This window comes from Cygnus atratus, chromosome 7, assembly GCF_013377495.2.
Source record: "Cygnus atratus isolate AKBS03 ecotype Queensland, Australia chromosome 7, CAtr_DNAZoo_HiC_assembly, whole genome shotgun sequence".
Taxonomy (NCBI): domain Eukaryota; kingdom Metazoa; phylum Chordata; class Aves; order Anseriformes; family Anatidae; genus Cygnus; species Cygnus atratus.
The window spans coordinates 6,806,313-6,826,444 of NC_066368.1; the positions used below are offsets into that span (position 1 = coordinate 6,806,313).

The 20,132-nt window shown below is 37.1% G+C and overlaps 1 protein-coding gene across 1 annotated transcript; it reads left to right on the forward strand.

Annotated features, from left to right (window-relative positions):
- Positions 1–1,581: 1,581 nt before the first annotated feature.
- Positions 1,582–19,333, forward strand: FAM204A (family with sequence similarity 204 member A). Its single transcript, XM_035547858.2, has 8 exons — positions 1,582–1,647; positions 2,111–2,425; positions 3,358–3,448; positions 3,946–3,982; positions 4,439–4,541; positions 6,109–6,198; positions 17,017–17,123; positions 17,459–19,333. The coding sequence occupies exons 2-8, from the start codon at positions 2,174–2,176 to the stop codon at positions 17,508–17,510; spliced, it is 732 nt and encodes a 243-aa protein (XP_035403751.1). The 5' UTR covers positions 1,582–1,647; positions 2,111–2,173; the 3' UTR covers positions 17,511–19,333.
- The last annotated feature ends 799 nt before the right edge of the window (positions 19,334–20,132 follow it).

Genomic DNA, 20,132 nt, shown 5'->3' on the forward strand with positions numbered 1-20,132 from the left:
ATTTCCAATATCAATATATTTATCAGTTACCACTTATCTGTATACCAAATACAATCAATTATTAAATGTAAATAAAATAAATCTCTTAAAAATTGATTTCCCAGATGAGAGGAAAAGCTAGTTAGCAAGCTGAGTGTGAAATTTACATGTAGTTCATGAAAAAGTGATTACTTACGGAATTAATTGATTTCAGAAATGAAACTGAGGACATAAAATTAAGGCATAGAAAGGAAATGAATCAGAAGATCTGTTTTATGAGAAAGGTGTTTATTTTTCCTTCAATTCACAGCCATTCCCAGAAGCTACTCTAGACAAGAAATCCCTGCTCAAAGCCATAGTCCCTATTGTCCATCTTTATCTTTCATAGCACTTGAACTCTTGCCCGTTCTTCGTTCCCCCCGTGGCTGAATGTTTGTCCACAACTTGGCCATGTCTTGATTTGGTGTCAGCAATTTCTTTCTCAGAGGGCATGATACTGAGAGTTACTTTTCAACCTGTCAAAACATCACTCCCCAAATGCATCTTCCTATGGATTATGTCAATTGTGAACTGTCCTCTCTTGCAGACACATTTGAGTGCCAGCGAACCCTTCATCTCCATCACATCTTTCCATCTTTTTCCTGCAATTTCTCTGTGTCACCTTTCCTGTTGCTCCTTGTATGTGAGATTTCTTGCTGAATCATATTCAGGCTGCTCCTAAATACTTATTTCATCCATCTCACCTATGTAGGCTGAGAGGACAAAGAAGAGTATCTTCCAAATAACAAAGTACTGTACTGAACGCTCTCCAGAGTTAGTATTTGCCTTTGAAACACCTCGTACAGTGTTACTTCATTCATAGTTCCAGGCTGGTTTCTGAGAGGACAGGTGTCTTTTCCAGGTTCTTGGTGCAGTTTAAGGAAAACTTGAGCTCTGAAGGACTGGGTTGTTAGAGGTTTTCTCTTTACCACCTTCCTACAAAACATTAGGGGGAACTTTGAAAGGATTTTTCCATCTTTGAAGAATAAGGTTGTGGACCCTCATCACTATGTCCCATGGTACCCCCACTTGGGTATTGTGATAGGACCAGAGGGAATGGCCTCAAGTTGCACCAGGGGAGGTCCAGGTTGGAAATGGGGAGACATTTCTTCTCAGAAAGAGCAGTCAGGCATTGGGACGGGTTGCCCAGGGAGGTGGTGGCATCACCGTCCCTGGGGGTGTTCAAGGAAAGGTTGGATGTGGTGCTTGGGGACATGGTTTAGTGGTGACATTGGTGGTAGGGGGATGGTTGGACCAGGTGATCTTGGAGGGCTTTTACAACCCTAATGATTCTGTGGTTCTATGATTCTATTCCAAGGCTTAGTGTTTGAACAGATTCTACACTTCTGTCACAGCTAGGATTGCTGGAACAATCAGCTTTCCGTGCAAGCACTGCTGCTCATTCTGGCGGAGGCACCCGAACTGCACGTTTGGGGACATCGGGACCGCCCCGGGGCTCTGTGGGTGAAGTGAACTCGCCCCGTTCCAGGCCCGGGGCCCGCGCACCCGCCCGGTTGTCATGGAGACCAGCGAGGCTGGGCCCGGGGCAGCAAAGCTCCCGTTGATTGGCTGCGGGGCAGGGCCCAATCGGCGGGCGGGGTGTTGCCAAGGTGCTAAGATGGCGGCCAGGTAAACACGGCAGCCGGCGGCTGCGGGGACTTGGGGGCGGCTGTGAGGGGAGGTGGCCGGGGGGACATGGCTCTGCCCGGCCCTGCTCGGCACGGGGCGAGGGGATGCGGCCACCGGGAGGCGGTGGCGTGGAGAAGGGCTGCGTATGCGCCCCGGCGGGCTGCCGGTGTTGCTGCTGTGGAAGCTGCTGTGGAAGCTGCTGTAAACAAAGCCCCAGTGCGAAGGCTTTCAGGAGTGAGGGAGGGGAAAAAATAATAGCGCTATGGTCGTAATAGCGTTAATCTGTGTGCTTAAGTCCTCTACGTGACTCCTCTCTCAAATAGCGAGTATTAGCTTTCTGATGAGCTTCTCTAAAACACCTGATGGTAGTTACTTTTCTCAAGAGAAATTAAAATGTTTCTGATCACGTGTGCTGCTGTTTCTGATTCTTCTGTAAGCTAATTATGGATTTATCTCAAAACAGGTCCGCTCATGTGGCTCTTCGTGTCTTTGCGATGACTTGGAGTGGCCTCGTGTAAACTGGAAGATGTGGAGCGGGCTCTTGCCCGCAGGACTGAACGAAAGTGATGTTGACTTGAGTTCGGACGATGGAGATGAATCGCGTTGTTCCCTTTCAAAGGAGGATGCAAATGAAGATACTGAAAGAGTTCAGCTTTCTGAATTGCAGGAGAATGGACCTGAAAGCAGTGCCACCAGTGAATCACTTCTGACGTCTGTGACAGATGGAGAAAACGCATCTGAAACGCGCCCTCCCGGAATTTCTTTAGATATGTGGAATGTGGGTATCTGAGCATGCTCTGGATGTTTGGAACCACGTTACAAGTTGAATGGCCACTTCTTAAATCAAAATAACTCCAATTTGGGTATTTTAGGTAGTATGCAGAAAGAAACAAAATACAATCAAAGTGCAGTCATCTTACTATACCTTAAATTTTCTCAAGTAGGGTGGACAGGAATTTAGTTAGGAGTTTAATGTAACTTTTGTTTCCTAGTGCGGGGGTAATTAAATGCATAGCAGGGGAGTGTTTGTGTAGCCATGCAATTATGCAAAGACTTGTAGTAGTGTATGGGCTCGGAGCTTCGTTTTTTCTGTTAGTAAGGAATTATATCTAAGCATGTTTGTTGCTATGCTGGCGGTTTATACCTGTGAAGTAGAACTGTACCCTTCTGCTTTCTGTAGGGGCTAGGTGTAGGCATTAAGACTCCTAGTTGTTTATAGCCTCTCTCTATATTCCCATGGCATGTAAAGACTGAAAAGATTAAATATAAACGAAGCAGTCTGTGTTTCAGGCTTTTGAATCAAAATAAAAATTGGAAAAAACTAGCTGCTGTCCTCCATCCATCTGTGTAGCTAGTCTGACGTGCAAGGAATGTGCTGTTTAGAATCCTTAACTTCTAAACTACCATTTATGTGATAACAAAACATTGAATAGCTCAAGAGCACAACCGTCATAAGTATATTCAGTATCATGTTCCATGGGAAATAGAGGTGATAAAAATACTAGAGGTAATTACAGTTTAACACTATCAGAGATGAATACTCTCAGTACATACGTTTTAGTGTAATGGATACAGGAAGCTACTATGGGTAAATGAAATATTGGGACAGCCTTTCTAGGCAAATTTATTTAACTTTAAAAAAAAAATAGGGAAAGAAAATTTCAAAAAAAAAAAAAAGATGCTGATTCTTGCCTTTTCTTACCCTTGTAGAAATTTTTGGAGCTTCAGAAGAAAAACCGTGAAATGAAAATGCAAGCAAGTCAGGAAAACAAAGGCCGAAAAAGAAAGCGTGGCAGAAAAGGTGTTTTATATAATCCCAGAACTATTTCTTTCAAAATGGAATTACTATCCAAGTACACTGGAAGTGCGTTTTTATTTTTACCAAGAATAGAATACCTGAATATATGTCTTGTGTTATCTGGGACTTTATTTCTCTGGCTGCTATGCTTCCCTTCTAAGACTAGGTTGTACAATGCTACTTAAAGTTCAGGTAATATGTTTATTTCTTCAAAAGGGAGGTAGAACTCACTCAGTCAATACTGGCTTAAAATGGCTAAGCATGTTTCAGTAATTTTATAAAATTATTCTTTGTACTCTGGTTAGAGCTCCGCAGAAATGTTGTAGGAGGTTCCTCATATGAAAGCCTGACAGCAGGGTGATTCAAATCCACGTGATCATTGGGAATAGATCCTAGTGTGTTGATCTTCTAAAGGACACGTGACCTATTAGTAATCTGTTAACTTTGTTGGGTGCCATAGGGTATTACTGTGTAATGCTGGGTTTCTTTTTCTTTCCTAGAAAAACTGAAAAAGAACTCTAACGAAGTGACTAAGAGGTATAACCGGGTCAATGTGATTGTCTGAGGTCTGTTTTTAATATCAGGCAAAACTGGTAAAAAGCTTGACCACATACATAGCCAAATGCTAGCTCTGAGTGTCACGGAAAATATCTGCTGAAGTTGCTTGGTGTCTCTGTCACACAGGCTCAATTTGATTCCAATTGAATTTATTGCTTGATTTAAAAACAACACAATTGGCTATTTAATGCAACTTACAATGAACTTATTGTTATTCTTGATAGTGTTTGGCATGTAATTGCGTACAAGCTTGCTTTCAAGATTGTGACATTGCAATTACAGAGGGAAAAGAGTGATTTCACTTGCATTAAAAACTGTCAGTGGGTGAAAAAGGCATGTCTGCCCAATAGAAGAATTTCTTTTAGTTTTGAAAAGAGCATTACAAGCTGTGGGAAACAAACTGGTTATATTAATGTTTATTTTTTGGGGTTTTAGTGTTCAACAGTTGGCCTGTGAAGACCAATGGAAAGAACTTACACAGTATTTTGGAATCAATGATAGATTTGAATCACCTGTGGATAGCAGGGCTCCACAAAAGGTAATTATTGTTACAAAAGCAATGTCCTCTTCTACTTGGTAGGAAAAAAAAAGTCAGTGTTAACTGAGATAAAAACAAAACTGAATCTAATTGAAAGTAAGCAAATGACCAAGTCGCTATGAGGAAGAATAATTTTGTGAATTTTGCTCTGGGTTTCACATAAATTGTACTTTGATCAAAAGGTTACTGTGCATTCTTTTGGGACGATATTCAGGTCTATTTTCCTGTTTGGTTTTGTATTCTGTTGTTTGTGAGAGGCAAAAGACGTGATATACGTTATTTGATTATAGTAACTTTTTTTAAAATCATGCTTTAACTTAAAAATGCGTCAAGTCAGCCCTTTAGTTGAAACCAGTAGCTCTTGGAATTAGGCAACTGAATCTGCCGTGCAGTTTCAATGGATTTATAACATCCTGTTCATAAATATTACTGTAAAGCTAATCATATTTGAAGTAACTGCTACAATATAACAGACAAGTTACAGATGCATTACATCTTGAGTTTCTTCTGTAGTTTTTCATGTGCATAATACTGGCGTTGATACTGGCAGTGATAGCTTCTGTCTGAGCTCTGACTTTTAGTGGGTGTTTGCTTGTCATTAAACTGTTCAGGCTAGTTCTAGAGTAAGGCCCATAGAGTTAACACAAAGCTGCTGTCCATGTAAGTCAGGAGACTTAATGGCTAGTGCAATGTCTCGTTAATTTCAGAAAAGGCATCTGACAGTTAGGTATCACTGCAACTTTCAGCTGTACACTCCCTTAACTTCCACATGAATAATTAAGTGTGGTATTTGCAGATCCCTGTTTCTCAAGAATTGTTTTCTTCTATTTTCTTAAAAAAAAGTATATGTTTTGAAACCATTGGAAGTGTTTTCTGTAGCATCATTACTATTTACCTCTAGTGAGGCTACAAACTGTGTGTTGTGATGAGTGAATGATTTTCTGTGAAATTCTGAAGTTTCCAATTATAGTTTATGTTAAATATTTTATAATTGCTTTATATGTAAAAGTCATGAGTTGTTTTGATCACAAAGGTTGAATTTTGAAGTATTTTCTCGGTTTTCCATAGGATAGTTAGAATTCTGAATGCGTTAGCATTGTGGAATGGCACAATGCCAGAACTCAGTTTTTGGATAAAGATAAGATCTTAGAACTGTAACGATACAGTGGTAATTGCCATTCTTCATGTTACCTGACACATATATTGCACATCTTGTTTAGAAAGCTCCAGGGATGGAAGAGATAAGCCAGATCTTCAGATGAATTTTATTGTGACAGGCATAAACTAGTCTGTGTAATTTTTTTAACCCGCAGTATTATCCTGCGCATAAGATGGAACTAACGCAATGATTTGTGCTCAGGCAGCCTTTCGGTGAATTCTTAATTATGCTGTCCATTACAATACATAGACAAAGTGATTTGTGTTACGTAGAAATTACAGGTTTATGTACTGTCTTAAAATGAAGAATTTTATTAAAATATTTTTAAAAAAAGATCCTCCCTTCCTCCCCTTTAGACATATTATTTCTGTTTATTTCCCCTAAAGATATTTACTTCTCTTTCTCTAGTCTGGCCTTGAACTTAGCATAGAGAAATCCGTGGCTGAAGGTGACATTGATAAAGCTGAGGAGCTGAGTGATAGATTAGCCATTCGTGAGGTAAGTTGACTACTAACAAAAGCTTTTAGGAAAAAATCAGTACATCTGTTTTTTTTTAAATTGTAATTAAAATAGCATTGAATGTTGTTTGGGGCATATTTTCCTAACCAGATTTTTTTTTCAATGATTGAGGTATTTTGCTGCTGATCCAGTAATGGTTGGCCAACTATAGCTATGTATAAGAATTGAAAATACAACCGTGAATGTTCGCAAGTAACCTTACCTTGAAGTCTTGATAAAGACTCTGCAAGTCAGAGTTGTCACTAACTAGTGACCTGTATTGAGCTTTTGATTTTTCTGCACATTGCAAGCCCAAAAAAAAATAGGGATAGGATGTTCCCTTCCTGTCAGTTCCTCATGCATCAGATTTTTCTCTGCATTGCCTCAAAAAGTTTGGGAAGCCTTGCAAAAGATAAGAGATTGAGGAAGTTTAGAGCACGATCTATCCAAATAAGGACAGATTTACCTAAGCTGATGATGGTCAGCGCTTTTTTTTTTTTTAACTCCTGTGTCTTCATGTCTTCAGGAGTTGATGGCAGAAAGAATTCTAAAGAAGATGGGAGCAAATGAATGCTAAACAACTTTCTGTAGCTTTAGAATTGTTTATAGAATGAAAGGATATTTTTTTCTTCAAAAGCTAAAATTTTTGAGTATAAATGCATATCTCCAAATAAATCCATGTGAGAGAAATGCCATTTTCCTGAAGAGGCCGTCTTGTTAGTTGATGTATTTGAGTAATTTTATGATGGTTTTTTGTCTACTTGCTGCAAAAAAATGGATCCTTTAAACTTGTGTGTAGTGCTGTGTGAATACTTAACCTGCTAAGGAATCACAAACCTCTGGGAATGGATATTTCTAAGGCAAACAGTTCTATTGATGTGTAGGTGGCAGCAACAGAAGTACGTCACTGAAATTCATGTAGGCTGTTGTGCCCACTGCAACATGTGCATAGGGGAGAAAGTGTGAAGGAAGAAAAATAAGGAGATACAGTTGGAATAGTTTTGAAGCTAGTTAAGAAAAAACGTCCTAAATCTAATGCTATTTGGGGTGAGTGGAAGAGCTATCCTTTAAATCATTTGATTTATATAATTTCAACAAGGGTTTTACATTTTCATCTACCTTGCGCACTGTTCTATGTTCGCAGAAGTAATTTTGTGCTCACTGCATATACCTGCAAAATTCAAAGGTATTAGAAAAGCATTTAAAGAAGGCATTCTGAATGCTTCTCATTATCATAGGAATACTTGGTGTTTCAGTTAGTCTTTAATGTAAAATTACAGGTTTAAATTTGTTTTAATGCCGTATAATACAATATTGTGATGACCTCAAAAAAGAGGTGGCTTTTGAAACGAGAAATACAGTTCTTCAGGTTCCATAAATACGGTTAGGGAAAACTAACTTCCTCTGTGCGTGTTCTTATACATTCGTTAGAAACTCCTATGCTTAGTCACTCAGGGCAGTTTTTAATTACTAGACTCAGCCTTTTTCACTTATGATCACAGAACTTCACAAAGGTAACAGCTACTGACAGTGATAAAACAGCCTAATGTTCCCATTAAGCCCAGCCACCTTCTCATGGTGATACTGTTATATTACCTTTTGTGTACAGCATTAAACGCTCTAGCTGTTCTCCTTCACAAATGTCATTATTCCATCTACTCTAAAGTGGGTAGAGTATCATAATCAATAAAACATACTGAGGTTCTAGTGCAAGTTGTTTGACTATAAAAGACAAATTAATGTAAGAAGTTTTAAGGTTTTGTAATATTTATGATAAACTATTATCTGATTTTGGTAGCCATGGGATTGTGCAACATCTAGCATATCCCAGGTGCTACAGCAATATAATATTATTTGTGGAACATTAACTCCAAATTGTTGACTTTCAAATATTAGCATGTTGTAATTCTGAAAACAAAATGCTTGAAGCGTTATTAGTATTCACAGCCTTGACTTGGTTTTGGTTAAGTGGGTTTATCTGAATAAATAGCATGCTGGAAGAAGGAAAACTCAAATGACTCAGACTTGATCTCATGAGGAGTTCTGTGAAGGCAGAAACTCGGTGAATTCACTGGGGTTCTCTGCTGGTTTAAAGATGTGCTATGTAGCCTGCTGCAAGATTTTATTTTTCTGTGTGATCTTAAGAGCCTGTATTTTATATTGTTTAGTGGATCTTTTAAAGTACTTCTTATTTGAAGGAGATCCTTCTAACAGTGGCTAATTCTGATTCAGTGAAGAGCTATAGAAAAGGATTCAATTATGGGAGAGGCTGATTAAAACATCATTGTTTTGTGCACAAGAACAATTAATGTCTTCATATTGTGCAGTATTGATTCAATCACAACTTTCCTCCTCTCTTTGCAATTTAGATAAATTTAAAAGTCATTTTATGAAATACTTCTAAGAACTGGGTTTAGTTAATTTTTAGTGTATGTGGTTATTTGTGTTTCTAACTTCCAAATGCAACGCAACACTGGCAGGTCAGGCATGGAACTGTAGGGTGACTGTATTGAAGTACAACACTTCTGAAGTCTAGAGCAATAAGTGGATGAATTATTGTCCTTTTATCTCAACCTCATCTTTTTATGTATGGCTCTTATTTTTCTTGAGCAATGTTGCGGGGTTATGGGTATGTATGTGAGAAATAGCTGCCTTCCGTTTGGGGTACAGCCCCCCTTGTAGCCGTGTGAGAAAATGTTCAGTGGGTAGGTGTTCTTTTTGAAATCAGGTGTATGGGCTTTTAATCGGCACCATTTTCTTTTGCAAGAAGCGGTGACTGGAACCTGCTGATAAAGCTTTTGCTTTGAGGCACAGATCCCAGAGTTCTTAAAGCCGTTTCCTGCCTTAATAAGTGAAACTAATTTTTGATGTATAACATTTATAAGCCTATGAAACTGATAGGGCAGCTTCAATATTTAGAAAAATGAAGCCAAAAATAAACAGATGACTGAGAATGGGCAGGAGAAGAACGTCCTGAAAAGCAAAGGAATGCCAAAAAGGTGCTGTCAATACGCTATCATTATGACATGGTGAGAAGAGTATTTTTTTTTTAAATCAGATTCCCTTAAAATCAGTGATTCGGGTTATGTGCATAATCTAGCAGCTGTGAGTGAATCACTGAAATGTATATCCTTAAAACCTGAATGATATTGCTACAAGACTTTAGAGGTTTTGGTTTCCATTTGGTAGTTGTTGCAGGTTCATTAAGGAAGATGTTACTGTACTGATGTAAATGAGGCTTTGGGCTATATGCTATTTGTTGCTTTCTTCTACTTTGTCAAATACGCCCAAATGCTGACTTCAAAACAAAGTGTCTTCATTTATAGTGCTTGAGGTTTTCAGCTGTGGGAGGCTAGAAGTTACAACTCATCTACGTTGTGCACAAGGCTCTGTATTTACTGGTGACACGTGGATTTGTATGGAGCTTTGGAGAGTGTGGCTAAAAACGTAATTGCCAGAGCAGGGCTAACACACTTCTATTAAAAAAGAATTGTACGTCTATGATGATGATAGTCTAATCCCTTGGCTAACCTCACTGCAAAGTATTACCCCTTGTCTCTTGTTGTCAGCCCAGTTTGTAGACTACAAAAGTGACCCCCGTTAGTTTGGATGTTATCAAGCTAGCAGATATGTTTGACTATAGGACCCTGGGCCATCCCCACAGTATGTCCTCTTGTGAGGCGTTCTGCTTTGCTAAGGAGTTGTGGCGGTCCTGAAATTCTTGATTGCGGTATTTATGAGTGAAATTATTCCTGAAAGAACATGGGGTATGTCTGCATTTACGCCGTGCAGAATAACTTGGTCTGTCAGTAACTCCCTGCCTCTTTGGCTAGACTGCTTCTAGAACCTGGTCTAGTTTGAGCGTTTCTGTGCTGTGGTGCAGTTACAGCACATAAGATCAGCGCTCCTTTGATGGATTGTTGTTGAGCATTCACGTAATGCAGGTAGGTCGTACTGCTTAGTCATAATTCACTGTGGGTTTTTAAACATCCTGCTAGAGTGGAAGTTCTTCCTGTAATACCTATGTCATAACACTATTAGTATTAAATAACTAGCAATTCAGCACAGTACGTGTGACAACACGCACAATTAAGGTCCATTATTATAACCCGGTCGCTATTATCTTTTTTTATATTGTAACAAGCCAGGCCTTTCTGCTTTTTAAATGGGGAATGGCATACCTAAAGCTCTAGTTTGAACACTGCGTTTAATTACAGCTTGCTTAATTTGAGAGATACCAAGAAAAATGGTAGTACTAATATGGGAGTTGCCCAAAAATCCTGAACCTTTTAGAATGAAATTTGTAGTGACATTGAAGTTTGTGTACGCTTAGCTGAATTACAATAAAAATGGCTTTCTTGGGAATACTTGAGGGTAGGCTAGCTGAGATTCAGTGGTAGCAAGTACTTGAATGTGCATGTAGGTGGGAACAGACACTTAGAATTATGTGGACTTTTCTAACACTTTCAAAAAAACTTTTTGGAGTAATATCTTCAATTGTACTTGAATTGTTCGTACTGTGTTTGTGGGACTTTGTCCAGATTTTTTTAAGAATGAAAGTTGAGTAGTTAGAGCACAGTGGCTTTGTAGTGTGAGGTGTTTATCCTTTTGAGTAAAGACAGTATCTGGAGATGCCTGGTAACTTTACTTTCCTGTAAATAGAAGTCACTTTGGAGTGATACCTTATAAAGTTCTGTTCCTTGTTCAACCAAATAACTCTCAAACATTTGCCCTATATCCCCAACCTATAGACCTGAAAATATTTTCCAGGCTTTTTTCCCCAAAAAAGGAGTTTTTATTTGCGCTTTTTTGACTCAGATTGTTGTGCAGGGTCTCAAGAAGCAGCATGCAGATTTCTTATGGCTTTGATATTCTGAGAACTAATCTGTCTAAACCTCAGAGTTTGCATTTGGCTTGTGGTTTTTTGTGTTACTGCCTGGTAGGTAGGTGCCATATTGTCTAAGAGCATGTTAGCCTGGGGACTGTAACTTGAACACCATAAAATAATCTTGACCATGTTAGATTTACCTGTCAAAACGAACTTCAGAAACATTTTGTAATTTGGCATGCTGAATTGCTGAGATAGTTGTCAATCTCTAAATAGTGCAGGCTTTTAGACAGCACTGTTCCTATGTACTTAGCTTGTGGCTTCTGGCGTTTCGGTGAAAGATTTTTTTAAATGCTCCAATTTACAAGGAAAGTATGGTATTGTAGTCAAGTTTAAATGAAAGATCTATATCATAATTGACCAAATTAATTAGCTATTCACTGGCACATCATTCTCATGTTACAGCAAAATCGGTTTTGCTGTTGTCTTCAAAACTTGTGTTGATCAATTTTCACCATTTTCTGGTGTTCAAATTACCGTGGTTTGTAGTAACTTCTAGCCATATCATTTAGAATGGGACGTGCAAGAGCAAGGTTGTATGTCAAAACCATCAAGACAGATTCTGTAAGCTGTTGCTGTCTTATTGAAAGTCTGGGTAGGATATGGACGATCACAAGGTTGTACACAGAGCTGTTTCAGACAGGTTCTAGGGCTGGATGAGTTGGCTGCTCTTCCTTTGGTATCATAGTTTCATTTCTAAATTCTGTGCAGCCTTCACAGTATATCATGGTGCTTTTAGGTACCTGAAGAGATTGATACAGTTCTATGCAGAATATGACCAAGCACCAATTAACTTGGAAGTCTTGCCAGTTGAAGGACTTGGGGGGGCGGGAGGGGGAGAATTTATTTTTTATCTGTGAAGGATTTTATTTCTAACACTTAGCAGAGGTGCTTCCAAATACCTCTCTTCATTGAGGTTGTTTTCTTTTAACCTTTGGAACGTGGCAGGGTTATCACCTAGAATTACATTCTTCTGCTCCCTTAATTATGTATATCTTTTCCTTAACAAACCTTAAAAAAAGATTTCAGATGTTACAAGTCTAATTAAAGAGACAGACAAAGCACAGTTTATACTGTAGATTTTTCTGCAGTTCAATTAATCAGCATGTTTTCTCTTTTAATTAAAACCATTTTAGTAAATTAAAGCCCACAGCAAAACACATATATAATTTGTTTGTAATTAGCTCTTAATTGGTGGTAGTTGAAGCTTAGCACCCTTGGTTTCTTTCTTCATGATTGCCATTTTATTAGCAGCCAGTCATTAATTAATCTTTTTTTCTAATTAGCTTATAAAACTGTTGATGGCACATTATTGTAAATGTGATTTTAAGTTCAAAGCTTGTTAATAAGCTTTCTTACTTAGAAGAAGAGAGATAAAGAAATTGCTGAAAACAGTACTACAGTTCTTTTTTTAAAACTGCCTTTCTTATAAGGGGGCTGTGTAAAGCATCTAACAGCTTATGGTTAATTTTTTAATGCTGTGTTTTCTCATGAATGGAAGAAGTTACTAGCATTTAAATGTTTAAATCTAGAGAAGAGCTTAATGTTATAACAGTGTTCTGTCCTTGCTCCATTACTGTGTCATCCAAATATAATTTGATGTTGTAATACACAGCATAAAAATACAACAAAGGTATTACAAAGTATTTTACAGTGGAAGTTGAGCACATCATTGAAAGGGGACAATTTTCACTGCAAAATCCACTCGGTATTCTTGTTTGCTTTATATATTTTATATACGTCAGCAATGGATAACATTCCATAACCTAAAAGGAGAAAATCATTGCTGAAGGCAAGCCTGAAATAGCTAGATTCATATTTGATGAGAAACTGTAACACTGTATTAAAAGGCTGTTTGGCTTCTCTCCTATGATCATAGGATATTTCAGGACCTGTTTGAATACAGATGTTTTGTTACAGCTTCTGTGGGTTTAGCATTTTGTATATCATACCTAAATATTTCTGAGCAGTTCTTGAATCTGCTGTCTCACTCATTCAGCATTTATATCGCATGGTGTAATTTTAATGAAATATATTTACAGTGTAGTACTTGATATTAAACGTCTTGGTTTTTTTTAAGGAAGTTTTCTGAAAGTTAGCTGCTGGTGCAACTTGACAAAAATGTTTACTCTTCTGCCTGAACTTTCCATACTATTTCAACTTCATCCATTTCTTTGCTTGTTTTAAAAGTGTTTTATGATGCTGTGCAAGAAACACTAGAAAGGGATAGCTGACAAGGAAAAAATTAAAAATTGGATAAAAAGTAAATGAATAATGTCATATTACTAAAAAGATGAGAGGCTAATTTGTGCCGACTTTTTGCTAATTTTGTTCAAGCCTCAAAATGAGGAGCTGTCACCCGTTCTGTGTAGCACTGATGACAGTGCCAATGATCCATGAAATAAGCTGCCGCTGGCTTTGTTCTGATAAGAATGAACAAATCTGCACAATGTACGGCTCCCAGAATCTCATTTTCATACTTGCATGCAGGCTAAAAGAAATAAGCTGTTTGCAGGCTTGATTAATCAGACATTTGAGGGTTTTTTGTCTCTTTGATCTCTTTCGTCTCCTAGGTAACTTGCTTGACATTAATGTTGAGCTTGAGTAAAGACAATCAGGAATTGTAGACCAAACTGATATAAAAATTAAAGACCTTAACACTTTAAGTACTCCAGTAATGGTTCCGCTTTACTTCAGAAAACATCTGTTTTCATTTAATTAAAGAACAAAAGAGAAAGGCATAAATATTTTTCATAGAGACCTGTTATTCCACAAAAAGTTGAAGTATGATAATTGGTATTTTTGAACAGTTTCAAGGCATTTATTTAGAAAGAAGCAAAGCCTCAGAAATGTGTTACAAGGTAACAATTTCAGATGAATAGAAATATTATGAAAAATAATGGATGAGGAATTTCTCACTTATGCTACATTAAACAGTTAGAGGAAGATACTTGACGTGATTATTGGTGAACTTCGAAATGGAAAGGTCTTTGCCCTGTTAGAAGCTAAGTTGTTTTATTTAGTTTGTCTTAAAAATATGTATGTTGTGTTACAGGGATGAACCATCATATCAGCTTTACTACCCAATATGATTTACACACTTTAAACCTGTAAAATTGAAAGGAATTTAGAAAAAAAAAGTGTCGCAGTGCGTTTGCTGGAGGTTATGCAGACGCTTTTACAAATCTTCCAAGTGGCTGTAAAGATGAATGCCTCAAGGGTCTAGCCAGGGCCCTGCTTTTCCAACCAGCTAAAGCCCTTATCTTAAATCCAAGCAAAGTACCATTAATCTTTTTGAAAGACCTTTTATGGCTTTTAATATATCCCAAATTAGAACATTTTACACCCTTGGTTCCTGAAATATGGTGATAAAAAGCCTTTAGAGCTTAATTTTCCTTACTGCGTGCTCTGACCAATTTGCAGTTCTTTGTGATAATGTTTAGACACCTTAATTAAAATGCAGCAAAATATTGGATGTTCTATATGGAAAATGCTGATACTTTGACTACACAAGAAATTGTTGTATATATTTTTACTCATGCTTTTTTACTACTTTTAACATTGTAGTTTAGGGAGTTATCTGATGACCTGAAATGTTTTTTAATGTAAAACCCATTGACCAAGCTTTTACGGTTTTCTTTTGGGAGGGGTACTGAAGATGTATGTCTGGGTGTGGGTGGGAGCAGAAGACATTTAATCTGACTGAAATATTTGTTTATATGCAACATTTGTTTTCATGTCTTGCAAATTTGGCTCTGTGTAGCCTGGACATGGTAACATTATTGCTGCAAAATGCTTCTGCTTTTACTTCCACATACGCTACAGAGGATCTTATCCCATTTTCTGTACTTTTCAAAGATGGAAGAACTCATTCTGGCTTCCAAGAAATAAAGATCAAAGGATTTTTTTCCTCAGCACTTGTATAAATCTCAGTAGTGTATATCTGCGTATAAGTGTTCAGTAGATTCCTAGAATATATTTTGAGGGACAGACCATTATTCATCACTTAGTAAGAGTTCATTTTTAGCAAGTGTATTAGGAGGTAAAATGCAATTCAGAAATAATGAAGGCATGGTTCTGCTGATTCTGATGGACTTCAGCCATCAGATTAGCTCAAAATATAGAGCCTTTCTCATCAAGTAATCATTTTTCTAAATATTTTAGGTGAGTTTTCATAAGCATTCTTATAGCGCAAGTATAATAACATAAGGAGTTGCACCTCAAAGTCAAAAGACAAAGAATGTTATCCTTTGTTAGTCTTTCACTTGCTATTTGCTAGTTCCGATGTTGACATAGAATTACTGATTATATAATATTGTTAATGCTCAGAAAATTTCAGTTAATAGAAAAGTTTTGAAACTTCACATTTTTTGTGCATCTAGATGAGTTCATAGGTGCATATTTATGACCCCATAACAAACACATGCATAAACTAGATTGAAAAAAAATAATAGCTAGCATGAGTCATTGTGCACAATTCCTTTGGGGGGGGGGAATCCTATGCTTACCTATTAACTAGTTGTATTGCCAGTGCTTAGAGCCTCAAGCAATGCACAAAGTAATGTTTAATGCCCAATAGGCATGCAGGCTCTCAAACTCTCCTGCAGAAAGCTTTTTTTTTTTTTTGATTCATGAACACTGAAAGGACCTTAAGGTAAATAGTTTGTAGTGATGAGGGAGATTTCTGTGTGAACAAAAGTGATCTGGATATCAACCTACCTACAGGGTAGTTGTTAAGTGAGAGAATTGTAGATGTCAGCTCAAGAATGCAGATGTACTGTGTCTCGTCTTATTTCAGTAAACCTTTTTTCAGAGTAAATAATTGCCTGTACAGGTGCAACAGATTATTGAAGTATATTACCGTGAATAATGCATGGGTTCTTTTGCATGGGTCTCCCATGCCTCTTTTATTTGGTGGTTCCATGACTTTCAGGGGAAATCTTGAACATCCAAGTGTATCTTAGTTGTAGGTTTTGGACTGGATGGAAGGAAAACCTGTTCGTTCACATCACAGCTTGTAGCTGTTCTGGCTAAATGAATTGCTCGTTTGTCCTGGAGAAAAGTGGTAACTTCAGACATCAAATTCTTTCATAATTTAACAGCAAATAACATCCAAGTCATGATGGCAATCACAAAACGTAACTAGAGCGAACAAGTTATGAATGCTGATAAAGGAAAATAATCTGGTCATAGTTTGTACCAACCTTCTTCCATCTTTTTTCACCTGCTCTGTTCTTTTTTCCCTCTTGTCGTGCACTAATATGAACTTAATTCTCATGGTGTGAATAAGATTACAAAAGTAACATAGTATTCACCTACAGCCTATTAGGACCTTATTTGGAAAGCACGCATATTATCACACTAATAATCTAAGAGCTGGTAATGTGAAGACTAAAGGCCAGATGGACTCTAAGGACACTGTTTCATTTACTTCTTGGACAGACTGATTAAAACATGGCTACTGGTACTACTGGAAAATGCATGGTAGTGGTAGTTCATCCAAAAGGACAGTTGTATACAGGAAGCTTTCCATATTGATAGGACCTGATGATATTTTACCACAGTTGAGGTCACAGACTGGTCTTAGTAACTGAGAGAGGGAGGGGATGTGTGTGTGTATATCTCTCTATATATATATACTTTAAAAGGACATAGTGGGAAAGTTAGTGTCCTTTGCTTTTATCCTTCAAAATTAAGGAATTGGGTGAAAAGGATTGCTTGACACAGGATCCCACTACTTTGTATACTTCTCAAGAGACATTTTTGTCCATCTAATCTTACAGTACAGCTTCAGCTTAATATTGGAAAGATATTTTAAATATTTATTGACCTTTGGGAAACAATACCAGACCAAGTAATTTGTGAGGCTTACATTTCATATGAGCCATTTGCTTCTATTCAGTTTTCCTTTGTTCTTTTTTATGTCTTAGCTTGGTGTGAAAATTGCCAAAGCCGCCGCTTGCCGCAACTTTGTAAAAGCCAAACAAGAAGCAGAGGCTGCCCAAGAAGCTCGGAAGAAAAAGAAGCTTGCTTGGGGGTAAGCCATTTGAGTATGGAATTAAACATTTGTGGTTTCGTTGGCACTAAGTGTATGCAATACAATCTCAGTTGAATGTTTCCTTAGTTGAAATAGGCTTGTGTTAATCTTATTTGTTTAGTTTAACCTTGTGTCTTTTTTTTTTCTTCTGAGCAGTGTGAAAGACTAAGGATGCTTCACCAGGATTAATGTATTGGTCATATGGTTAAATTGCATTGACTTTATTATGGCTTTAAAAATAAGTTTTGATCGTTGTCATTATTGCTAAGAATGTGGTTGAATACCTGAAGTATGTATGTTCACGATTCCTCATGTTTTTTTTCCCTCTGTTTCAGATTTGAAGCTAAGAAAAGATGGGAAACAAAAAGCAACATGGGATACATGTAATCCATTGTATTTTCATCAGGAGTTAAATACCTGGTTTTACGTGAATCTTTGTGGGTGACTTTCTTAAATACAAACACAAAATTAAAAAAAATAAAAAAAACACATAAACCCTAACACATCAAATTCCTTGTGTTTCAGTGCTGTTAAATTACATTATCTTGTTATGTCACTCTTACAATGTAGCACAAATGCTATCTTTGCTATGTTACAGCATTTTTCTCCAAAATATAAAAATCTAAGGTAATGTATTGTAGAACATGTTTAGAGTCTGGAAGGGAGCTCTCTAAAGATGGAATAAAATACTTCATCCAAATGTGTTCTCTGCTTCATTACAGTTGCCATATACCCGTTCCATGGGTATAAGGAGAGGTATAAGGTTTTCTATGTTTTTCCCTGTGTTATACAGACATAATTAAGTGCTTTTTTCTATGATTGCTTGAGAGTTTAGGGTGGTGTTATGGGGCTGAATAAAGAAAAGAACACCTTACCTGTTTAAAACTGTTATTATTTATGTATTTATGGACTTTGTAAACGTGAACAGAAGTTGGCTGAAAAAGCCCATCCTCCCTCTACTGGGACGATCTGGTACTATTCATTATGTCCTGGTGCCACGTTTTTCAGAATGCTTCAAATTCCTGTTACCCTTTCCTTCACAAGAACTCAAGTTCTTAAAGTCCTAGTTTCTTTGGTTAGATCAAGTATAGAAACATGTAAATCTTCAAAAATACCTAAGATCTATTATATTTTACAGTTAGCTGCACCCAAGAGGCAAATACAGATTTTATTCAAAGTCAAATGTTTTACAGATAAATTAAGATTTGAATGCTTATAAGAATTATAGCAAGAATTGATGATGATGTTTCCACAAAATTGTTCTCAGTGAAAAGTAAGGACACATTCAGAACTAATAACTTTTCTCCCTGAAGCTCTTGCATATATGTTTAGTCACCACAATGCCTGAATTGAATTGGTAATGTAAATGTCAGGTATTGTTAACCAAGATTAATATGTTTCAGGCCAAAGGTATGGTATTAGCGTAATGGTGATTTACTGTGTAAGTACTTGAGGCTAAAACAACTTGCCAACAAATAGTAATTTGAAGTTTTACGGCATGAATTCGAAGAGGTTAGATTTGCAGTCTAACATGGAATAGTGCATTTTTGTTCATTAGCCCTCAGGATGTTTGATTATTTTTTTTAGTAGAACATATTTCTTTCACAAAGATGAGAGTTTGCAATATGGTAATCTGCAGTTAGCTGTAATTAGTTATGATGACGGAGTTGAATACAATTGCCAGGACTGTAAATCAGGGGCTAAACAGGTTTCTGCAATAGAACATCATAAATCTCACACTATGGTGTACAAAATACATTAGCTTTAGAAACTGGTATGGAAGGAAGTAAGTGATACCTCTTAGTAAAATGTTTGCAAAGGTAGGTTGCATGCTTATTGTTGTAACCAAAGTAGATGACACCATGAATGTTTGTCCAGATTTTTCCTCATTGTCTATATTTTTTCTCAGTCCCAAAGAAAGTAGGTTTGTACAAAACATTCTTGTCCAAAACTTAACGGCCACTCTGCCCATAGTTTGTCAGTTTTTTTAAGCACTTGGCAGATAGGTGTTAGGTACAGCCGACCTTTCTGCTTATGACATCCTGAAAAGCAGAATGATACTAATAATTTTGTGCTGAAAACATAAGTAGTATTCCGTTATATAAACACAAAGGTACTGTATATTAAACATGTTATACATGTGCTCATACTACTCTTAATAGTAACAGTTAATATATGTTGATCAAATAAAGATCTTCATCTAATCATAAGGATCAGTGTGGTTGTTCAATTTGAAAATGAGTTATAAAAAATCCAAACCCTCAAATAGCAGCTGTTGTCTGAGAAGTTGACACGCTATTTGTCACAGCAGTACAAATCTTCATGTAATATTTTTCAATTTCACTTAAAATAACTAATTAGTTTTATGTTAGGTTGTTAATAATGTAATTATTTGGGAAGTATGCAAAATGTTTGCTTTGGGTTCCAATATTTGCTTTGGGTTCCTTATGCGATGAAATAAAAATAACTCATTTCAAGTATTTTGATATACCTAAAATACTGACTTAATGTTATTTAATTCCTAGAATTATACAATGTTCAAAAAAGCCACTAATTACTAGGGAAAACCTAAGAGCCTAATGCAGCTGTATAGAGATTATCTGAATGCATAATAAATGCATGCATAATTGCACCTTAATAAGTGTTTTCCTGAATTACTCATCTGATTCTGAGATGTTACGTTCCTGGCTTCTGTAGAGTACTTTTCTTCTGTGCCAAAGTTCTGACCATCTCTCAGAAGCCTCAGGGAAACCTAAATCCATGAGCGAGTTCTGCACCACTTCTTTTCCCCACCACAGCTTCTTATTTAGTCAAACTACAGCCATGAGATTCTTGTAAGATATGTTGAGTAATCCTGCATCATGGGGGGGAGGGGGGTGAAGCTTGTAGTTTTTTTGTAGACATCTCTCAAGGGCAAAACTAACTTTGGAAAGGGGAATGTCCTTGTGCAATTATGCAACCCTAGTTCAAAGAACAATTTATCTTGAGATCTTGAGTTATCTTGAGCTA